The 10328-nt window shown below is 43.2% G+C and overlaps 1 protein-coding gene across 1 annotated transcript; it reads left to right on the top strand.

The window, feature by feature from the left end:
- The first annotated feature begins 4086 nt into the window (after positions 1-4086).
- On the top strand, positions 4087-9559 carry lpar4 (lysophosphatidic acid receptor 4). The gene is made up of 3 exons (XM_069669560.1): positions 4087-4321; positions 7573-8359; positions 8484-9559. Exons 2-3 carry the CDS (start codon positions 7784-7786, stop codon positions 8970-8972), a joined length of 1065 nt encoding a protein of 354 aa, XP_069525661.1. The 5' UTR covers positions 4087-4321; positions 7573-7783; the 3' UTR covers positions 8973-9559.
- The last annotated feature ends 769 nt before the right edge of the window (positions 9560-10328 follow it).

Raw genomic sequence — 10328 nt, 5'->3', positions numbered from 1 at the left:
ATGAATTCCCTTGATGCTGTGTCACGAAGGCCAATCAGCGCTCAGATTTCCCGACTTCCTCGAATGCATCAGATAGAGCCGACATCCGTTCAACAAACGAGCACTTTAAAAGTTTTCTTCTCCTCTTGAGGACAGACTTGACAAAGCTTGAATTTTTACTTCTTACAAATCTGCCCTAACCCTAACCCTCATGATGTTGAAGTTTCAGTAAAGGTAAGACCCGTTAATAAAAGTAAATCACAAGAAACAATGCAGCGCGCGGAAAAGGAAGTCTTGACAGGAAGTCGTTTATCACTTACTGACGGGCAGAGTATAGCCGATAGGATCTCTGATTTAAAGCTCTTTCAATTGCCTTGTGGTTGAATGTTGCAATAGCAATGGCCAAAACCGCCTCGCCAACAAAGCCATGTTTGGAAAAGAACTCAAATCTCTGACCGGCAACTTTTCCTGAACGTACCCTGAGGCAATCCTGAGGTATATCAGCCCCTTACATCAAAGATAGAACCAGCAAGCTCTGGCTGGACAGGCTGGGGTCAGTCTGGCCAGCCTGTCTGTCTCGTCTCTCTGGAGAACGAGTGCTCACCCATGGCTGCTCATGCTGCACCTATCAGTGCTGTGGGATAAACAGCCGCAGCTTGATCCCCAGCTGTGGCTGCAGAGAGTCTGAGGTCTCCCTCTGTGGCCTTTAGAAACAGCCTGCAGCATTGATCCGGGCTCCGCTCTGCTGTGGATGAGCTGGTCTCTAATCAGGTCAGAGCTGAACTCTCGTCCACTGGGGCTAAGGTCAGCTATAGACACATACACATACACACTTGGGAAACCCCACTGCAGTCATGTTAATATCAGTCCATAAAGCCTGTAAAGCTCCAGACTCCTGTGTTGTACTGCCTCGCTGCCTTTGTCCGGTCCTGTTGTCAGGGCAGAGGTATGTATGGCACGACGGGGCTGCCCCTAAACTCTCCTGGAGCCAATGAATGAGAGGATGGACAGAGGCAAGGGGAGGAGAGCAAAGGAAATACACTCATCATCGCATTAAAGGAGAGCAGGACAGAGGGGTCGAGGAAGAGAGGAGATGGAGGGAGAGAGGCAGGAAGAGAGAGGGCGGAGGGGGTGCAGTAATGGGGTCTTTGTTCTGGTTGGTGTGACTCACAAAGCCTTGGCCGGGGCAGCACAGCTTAGTTACCGTTACCAAACACAGAGAATAAGGAGGGAGGAGTGTGTGTGTGTGTGCAAGGACCGGAGGGTTTTTTTTGCAACCCAATCAAACCTTACGTGTTGTTCGGTTTATTCAATCATGACACTTTCTCCCTCACTAACTTTTTGTTGTCTCTTGGCCCCTCTTGGCTGTTTTTTCTTTCAGCACATCACAGGAAACTAATAGTCGTACAATCACGCCGTCAGACTGGTTATGTAATGTACAAATATCTGAAACTGAACTTCATTCTTTGCAATATCTAAACTTTGATTATCTTATTTATTTTTTTGCCATAGTCACCCAAAGGGCTGTGACTCACCTGAAGTGGTTATAATACCTTAGTGTATCCTAATGTGAAGAAAATACAAATTTCAAAGATGTAAAAATAACTGCACCCATCACTTTAAATATGAAATAAATGACAATATATATTGCAGTCCTTTCTTAATCGTGTTATTTCGCCACACTAGCCTCAAGGTGCTAATGATGGCACTGTTGATCAGTAGGGTGGACAAATATCTACATTACTAGTATCTGAATTGCTTTTGTTACAGACCTTCCTCTTTTCCTCAGGATAAAAATAACTTTGGCCATACCTTCATTTTGCATCCGGCATCATAACCAGGTTAAAAATTATGATTGACGAATACCGATAGTCATATTTGGCCAAATAGCCTACCTGTAAAATGAATGACATTCTCGTCAATCTCCACTGTACTTTGTTTTAATTTGCACAAGCTTGTTCACAGACTGAGCGAAAACAGTAAACATGGTAAACATTATACCTGAGTATGAATTCACTTTTAAGTGTTATCTTTGTTAACATGCTAGCATTTAACTAAAACCACCACTGCGTTGAGGTGCACCCTTGTAAAAACTGCTAGCATGGCTAACAGACAAGTTTTAACTCTGTTTTGGTCACACAGAATTTTGTTGAAGGCAGGAAACATCTGACCAAAAAACCTCGCAAGAATTCTTTAAAAAGTTTTGCAAGAACAAAAACTTGTGAATAATGTAAACCCAAGAGGATGGTTCTTATTCGCAAAGCAATAATAAAATCCTTTAATCAAATACTTGGCCTGATATTAAACCAAACTGGTTCTTTGACCCTTTTAGTGCAGTGAGGAAAATACTTGTTCCATTGAAAAATATAATATTGTGCAATTTTAGGATGTCATCCAGCAGGAGCGCGCAATATGGATATTGTTTTTTGTCGTTTACCCTTTCTGACATTTCCTTTTTAATTTTTCACAAGGTCACTTCTGCAAACTAAAGGTCAACTCTTTAAGAAGATTATAAAATGATTATACTTGGCAATTAATGTATCAGTACCATATCAAAGCTGAGTAAGTGCAGGACAGGAAAAAACTGGAATAATGTTGTGAAACATCATCAAGGAAACGTGTTTTTATCAAAACATGATTTATACTCATACTTTTGCACTTTAACACCAACACTCAAGAAGTCAAAGACATCTAGTGGTGTGTAAGTTCAATGTGTGTGTGAGTGCATGTGTGTCTGACTTCAGCTTGTGCAGTAAGCAGGATGTCCTGTCCTCCCTTCTGCTATTGTGGAGTGGTCAGCCTGCCAGACGCTACCCCCAAAGACCACTTCCGTTCTGTCAAGGGCCTCTCTCTCTTTCTCTCTGTTGCTCCGACACTCACCCACCCACACAGCCCCATGCCAGCCCGAACACAATGGGAACCTGTCCAACACCTCCCTGTCACCTGGCTAAAAATAACTCTTTCGGTAGCCTCGGACATGAAGATTGTGTTGTAACAATGGTGTTGCAGGGCTTTGATCAGCCAAAATAGCACTGCTGTTCTTCTCAGGTATCACACATCATTGTTAACAATATATCTGGCTCATGGTGAGACTCTTAAGATCTCCCCCTCGTTCTACACTTTCAGTATTGGCCTAAGGTTAAAGATTATATAGTTTATACACACACTCATGGTCTAAGTCAACATGCTGCTAAAAGGGCTGTCTCATGGAGAGTTTGGTTATTTTATGATGTACACAAACACTTCATCTCAGTTCAAACAATTTTATTCTTAATATAATTTCTGAATCCTTGAAAGATGATAAAAGGTGTCAGTGCATACAGAGGCATGTTATACACAGTCAAAGTTACAGAAAATGTTTTTTGGAAACAAAAAAATATAGACACAAGAAATAAAAACTGCTAAAAACACATATAATATTTAGTTGACCTTGTATCCAGGAAACATGCCTGAAGTGAGCCAAAAAAAAGCACAATAGCCCTCACCCACTAGCTTCATGAACTTTATAGCTGGTTATAGCCTATCCCGTTACATAATATGAAGGTAAATGTTAATTTTCGGACTGGAATACTTTGATTATTAAAAGAAGTGTCGATATAGGCCTAATGCTTAACAAGCCCTTTGAGAATGTTTTATTATGTTACATTATCGTATTACAATTATACATTTACAATAAAATAATAATATTGGTATATGGTACTATATACCATGGTTTAGTAATTAGGCCTCCTTCAGTAAAGTTACTTTCGCACACTGTCCGTTGATAAGGGAAACAGGAAATACTTATGACGTTAATGTCCTGCGATGTGTTATCGTTAATTAACATTAATCCGAACATGATAAAGTCTGCTCCCGGTGTTTATAAAATGTGAGCTCTCGAGCTGATGACACCGGCCTGCGCCCCCACTCTGTTCTTCCCTCCGTCTCCCTATTTTGCACTCCCGTCATCCTCGCCCCCTCCCTTCTGCCCAGCCGAGGTGCTATTGTCTCGTTTCCTGTGGCCGTGCAAGCAACTCCACACACGCGCGCGCGCTGGCACATGCATGCGCACTAACAACCCTTTGGTGGATGTGATGTGGTCCCATTTCCAGCGGGCTGGCGGAGCGAGTCGTCAGGACTAATTGAACAACTCACAGCTGCAGGAGCTGTCGCCGTTACGTAGCTTAAAAGCGGTTTCGTGACTTTTATCGTGACATTGAGAAACTCAAAACTTTGCACACTGAGCAGTAAAGGAACATTCCACAGAAAAGGTATGGAGTTGGTCTTTTGACAGCTGCGCCGCTGCCAGGCTGACAAACATCAGTGACCGGGAGGTGAGCTGTCACCGTCCATTCAACTGCCAGTAAGTTAGCTCCGCTTTGTCCTGAGACAATAACAGTTTTGTGTTGAGTCGACAAAAACATGTTTTGTCTTTAGTTTGGGAAAACTTTGGAGAAGTTTTCTACATAAAAGAATGAATGCTTTACTTATTTTACCGAATAGAGTTGTCAAACTGCATGTCCAGGTTATACAAGCTCAGTTTTACTGTGTATAAACTGTTTTAAGGTACAAATTACTAAACCACCTTTCAGTAGGTCTACATGCTAATCCAGTTTACTATACAAATTATGTGTCCTTAACCAAAAGGTGTTGATTAAATTACAGTGTCTTCACCACCTCCACACAAGCCCTAACATTTCCTTGAGGACAATGTAACATTATAAGTAATGGTGTACATTTAATGAGTATCACAAGTTGTATCTAATGTCCTTCTGGGGCACACAACAGAAGCTGTCAGTAAAAGCTTATGTAATTCACCACTTCATAACAACAAATAGCAGTGTGGCCTCAAGAATAAGGTGCTGATTTAATCCATATCCAGCCAGCGCCTTATTCTCTCCAGTTTCAACGAAAAATATACATTTTTGTTTATGAAAATTAAGACATCAAGATAGTTCATCATCATAATTATAGTTTGTTCTTAAAGGATTTTAAAAACTGAAAAAATATTTACCCAAATTGAAATCTTTAAACTGCATGTTTTGTTTGACTGAGAGTCTAAAACTCAAAACCTTTTTGTTGATGTCAGAATGTGATGTAACTTGAACCATAAGCTCTGCTAGCTGTAAGTGAAGATGTCCACTGTAAGCCTGGCTGTCCTCCACCTTCAACCTTCCCGGCCTTCCTTCTCCTAGCATGTGAGAGAAAGGAACAGCTGGATGTGAGCCGAGCCTGAACTCGATCCTTTCAGATCAGCGGGTCCCAGAGGCCTGTTTCTGTCGCAGCCACGGACGACTGCGGGGGGAAGCCCTTTAACTGTGCAGCTGTCCACGACCTGTACATGAGAACCATACTTACACACGTACACAGATCCAAAATCCTGTAGCAGGACTTCTAGAAATCCACAACATGCTGAAATATGTCTCTGCTACAGGTCTAAAGTGGAGGCAGTTCCTAAAACATAAACTCTTTTGCAGCCAAATTCAATGTTCTATAGACTCGGCTCCCTGCAGAAACAACATCATCTGAATATGAAGCCGGCACTGTCAGAGGTCCTGGGACTGAGCCACAAAACACAGAACCCTAGTGTGTGTGTGCGTCTGTTTGTGTGAGGACTGGCACATGTAAGTGTTTGCCTGCTTGTGTATGCACATGTGAAGGTTTGTGCATATGTAAGTGTGTATTTGGTGCAGACGGGTACAGTGAGGGCATTGTGAGGGCCGGTGGAGGCTTTCTGGGAGGCGTGTGAAAACGCAGTAAAGATGTCACACTGCAGCTGGCACAGGACAGCGCTGATGGACTGCTTACACACAGCCTTTCCTTTGTGTGTGTATGTGGTGAATGGAGGTGAATGTGGTGGCCAGTGGCAAACCCCCTCACTGCTGCTTTAGCTCTGTTGCATAACGCGCATAACACAAGATAAGGCCCCGGTTAGATTCAGCGCTGCAGCAGTTCAGAATTTAACTCCCATAAAGTTTGTGGATTTGGGAGTAAAGACAGATACAAGAAAGTGTCAAAATCATGCAGCAGAGGTCAAAATGTCCAGTGGTTTCAATCCTTAATATAGGTCAAGCACCCAAAAACACTGGATCCTACATTACCCATAATGCAACCAAATAGTGTTTAAGATGTGTAACCTCTCATAGCAAGATGATGCTGTTGACATCACAAGGTTGATACAACTGGGCTCACATGCCGTGTAGCGCTGCTCATCACTAACTGACGTCCATGTGTTAAACTGGTGGAGTTTCCTTTTTATGACTGACTGAGAAGGGAAGTTCATATTTTTTTGAACATGCATTTGTAGTTCAGGGTCTGTGCAATATTTACTTGCAGGGAAAAACGACCGAGAGGACTGTGAGTCAATTGAATTGTGTTTACCTGCACAAATATTACCCTAAATTTCCCTCTGGATCAATGAAGCATCCATACATCCATCCACAAATGGTGCATCAGGACTTTCAGTGCAGAAGTTTGATGCTCTGCTTCATGCCCATTTGACCTCACACAGACTAACCATTTTCAATAACACGCTTGTGCCATTACAATAGAACGTGTTATAATTATAAAGAATCCTACACATTGGGGCTTTATTGTGTTGTATGCTTCCCTGTACAACACAAAGCAATACCTCATTGGGCATCAGTTCCATACATTTGAAATCAAGTTCGTTGTGGATGTAGAATATTGAATGTGATCATGTGACAGAGATAACGTAAGTCGCACTCTGTCTCTTGCTATTTTTTCCCACTCCTCACATTGTCTTTCACAGTGTCCTGTCAGTTTAATTGTTCATGTTTGACAACAGAACTATTGTTTCTTGACAACACTACTCTGCGATGGTGGGAGCAGCACGTTACCAATTTTGTACTTTTTGTACTTATTTCTTCCTCCAGCCGGAGCTCAGCCTTAGAAATGTTCTGTGTCTGGAAGTGAAGTTCATGTTTTTCTTCTTAACACTGGTTCAAGAGTTTGTCTTACCTCCTAAACTACTGTATGTGTTTCTGTGTCAGTCAGCCATTCACCTCTCACAGGGCTGATGACAGCCTGAAGGGCTGCATGCCACACTGCCATGTGAACTTAAACCCTGTGGACTGACGAGACTTTATTTATACTGGCAGATAACACAGACTACATTTAGTCATACAACATGTACATAAGCTTAGTATTTGTTTAAACTGGACTAAATAGAAATATAGTTATATAGTTGATATTTAAGCATCTTTATTATTCTTCAATCTCTGCTTCACTGTGAACGGTGTAAGGACCTTGTCAGTTGGGTGCAAGTGATGCCACCTGCGTGTGCATGCTGGTCCAAATTAAGGGCAAAATGTTAATTGGCCTAATGGGAGGGTTTGCATGTTGTCCAATTGTCTTATCAGTACATGATCTTGAAATATATACTAGCATTTTAAATGCTGCACATCCAAGTTTTCAACATTTAACTTCCTTCTCTTCCCCTAAATATGCTGAAATACTAACTTGTTATAAAGGCTAAAGGCGTACATGTACCATACGATTGATGGTATGTAGAACTGAAGTTGTTTGTTGCTTCTTTGTCTGTAGTTTTTATAGGGAGGAAGTGACCATGTGCTTTTCCTTTTCTCTCCACAGGATGACTGACCAGCCCTGCAGCCGTGCATCCTGACTGTCTCTGCCTGCATTTGTAAGTCCAAATGTCCACAATGACTTGGAGGGGACTTGAATGGTGGATCCCCTGCTGACACCTCAGATCCCCCACATATCTTCCCTCACTGGCTCCTTTCCTGACGGATCTTGGTGAAACCTTTTTCTGTGGAGCTGCCTTCCTGTTGAATCGGTCGCCATGGCCAGCCTTGTGCTCAACGAGACTGGAATGGAGGACTGCGGCATTGACGACTCCTTCAAGTACAACTTGTACTCGGTGGTTTACAGTGTGGTCTTTGTCTTAGGACTGATCACCAACTGTGCTGCCCTCTTTGTATTCTGTTTCCGCATGAAGATGCGCAACGAGACCACGATGTTTATGACTAATTTAGCGCTATCAGATTTAGTATTTGTTTTTACGCTGCCATTCAAGGTGTTCTACAATGTTAACCGGCATTGGCCATTTGGGGATGGACTGTGTAAGGTGTCAGGAACAGCCTTCATCACCAACATCTATGGCAGCATGCTCTTCCTCACATGCATCAGCGTCGACCGCTTCCTGGCGATAGTCTACCCTTTCCACTCCCGCTCCATTCGTACGCGCAGGAACGCAGCGCTGGTGTGTGCTGCTGTGTGGCTGACCATCGTGGGAGGAGGAATATCAGTGACCTTCTTCTCCACCATTAACAGCACAAACAGAGCCACCACATGCTTCGAGGGCTTCTCCAAGAGCACATGGAAGACCTACCTGTCCAAAATCACCATCTTCATCGAGGTGAGTGAGGAGAAAGACTCTGGCAATCGCACACATTAACATCTACACTATTTGTTCTTTTTATCTATCTAATCAGTTACAAAACTCATTTCTCATGCATTTCTGTAATGCTTTTATTTTCCAGATTGTGGGCTTCCTTATCCCCCTCCTGGCCAACTTGGTATGTTCCTCACTTGTTCTGAGGACACTGCGGCGCCCGGTTACCGTTGGTCATGGATGTGACAGTAAGAGACGTGTTCTCCGGATGATTTTGGTCCATCTGGCCATCTTCATTATCTGCTTCGTCCCTTATAACTCTATCCTCTTCCTGTATGCCCTGGTGCGGACCCAGGCCCTGGCTAGCTGTGCTATAGAGCGCTTTGCTCGAACTCTTTACCCAATCACTCTGTGTCTGGCCAGCCTCAACTGCTGCCTGGACCCTGTGGTCTACTACTTCACCTCAGAGAGCTTCCAGAAAAGCTTGACCATGGGAGGCAAAGGGCCCGGCTCTCGTCCCGAGAGTATCCCCCGCAGTGACACTGAAACTCAGGACACAGCAAACACCCTCCCCAGAGACACGCACACTCTGGCCAGCAATGGAAAAGAGTCAAAGACAGCAGAGAGTCAGCTCTGACTCAGCAGGGAAGAAGGAAGGTGAAGAGGGACGCTTTGGGTTTGACAGGAGCCCTGAATTGGAAAAATAAAGCGATCAGCTGTTTGGTCCTGGAAGTGACAAACACATAACTCAGCAGATTAGTTAAGTCCTGAGGTAAGTCCTGAGGTATGGCCTGGGCTTTACGGATTAATCCACCACTGGAGAGCAGAGGAATGTATCTGTGTGTGTTTATTATGAGAGAAAACTACGGGGACCAAAGACCCAGCCACACCAGGACTATTGTCCAGAGACACGCAGAGCCTCTGAAAGAGACTCCAACACATCATCACTCAGGCTTAACACTCACAGGAGCACTGGATTGTGGATAAGATGGAGATTTCCGTCCACATTGTTTAAATATGCTGTTTAGTACTTTTGTAACACACTGAGCCTGTAGTTTTCTTGTTATAAAGTTTAAGCTTTCACAGTATATCATTTAGACATTGTTTTGACACTGTGGTGAGACTCATTGTTGTTATAACACAGAAGAAGAAGCGGGCTGACCTGACCTGTTTAATGTGTCTCATGTTGAAGTTTGAGGCCATTAAATGTCTGTTTTGAATTTCTTTCATGGCTGCATTTATTATTTCTGTCCACCACCTGGTGCATGTTATTGTTTCAAACATCCTCTGAACCGGCATTTATGTCAGCATATCTGTAGGTTTTAATTCATGCAGGAGATTTTCTACTCTGGTTCCTCCTTTTAACAAAGAAACCAGAGCGTTCTGGTTGGTGGAGCGAGGGCAGCTCTGATCCAGCACAGGACCTTGGCCTGTGTGCTGTGTCACAGGCCAAATGCTTATTATGACTGGAGCAATGGTCCATTGTTTGCTTCTGAATGAGCTCTCTCTGTCTTAATCTGGCCTTAGACTGCAGATCTGCTCAAAGTCTCTTACACTCAGCAATGTGCACACACTCCAAAGTACGGGTGAACGCTGTTGACTAAATTCCCCCAAATCATCTTGTTGCACTGCACGAAATTAAAAACAGAAATGTCATTAGTCAGCAGATCCAGGAGATTGATGAATAATAATAATAATAATCGGTTTATTTAGTCTTGAGTATGGCATCAGGACAAAAACGTTTATCAAACAGGACCCCGGGGAGACGTAAGGCCCAGTCCTACAATCATTTAAATGTCGAGTGGGCGATGTAAACCTCAGTCTGCTTTTTCTCTGCATCTCGTTCAACTTAGATGCACTCCAACATGCAAATTGGCATCAGAGAGTCCAAAATGGAAGAAGCTTTAGTAGCTTATTAGCCTTGTTGCACAATCCATAATTAATGAACTCAACCTTCACTCTGTCAGAGTATGACCTGCACAACAAAAGAGCA

This window comes from Semicossyphus pulcher, unplaced genomic scaffold (genome assembly GCF_022749685.1).
Source record: "Semicossyphus pulcher isolate SPU_LCO1_2020_fin unplaced genomic scaffold, fSemPul1.0.p SCAF_2, whole genome shotgun sequence".
NCBI classification, from domain to species: Eukaryota; Metazoa; Chordata; class Actinopteri; order Labriformes; family Labridae; genus Semicossyphus; species Semicossyphus pulcher.
The sequence above is the reverse complement of the archived record's forward strand: the minus strand, read 5'-3'. Positions and strand labels throughout refer to the sequence as shown.

What these genes read in the sequence shown, in the direction of transcription:
- lpar4 (XM_069669560.1), top strand. Translation starts at nt 7,784, where the DNA reads ATGGCCAGCCTTGTGCTCAACGAGACTGGAATGGAGGACTGCGGCATT. An exon ending in AAATCACCATCTTCATCGAG is followed by an intron (nt 8,360 to 8,483) that starts GTGAGTGAGGAG and finishes TTTATTTTCCAG; the next exon opens with ATTGTGGGCTTCCTTATCCC.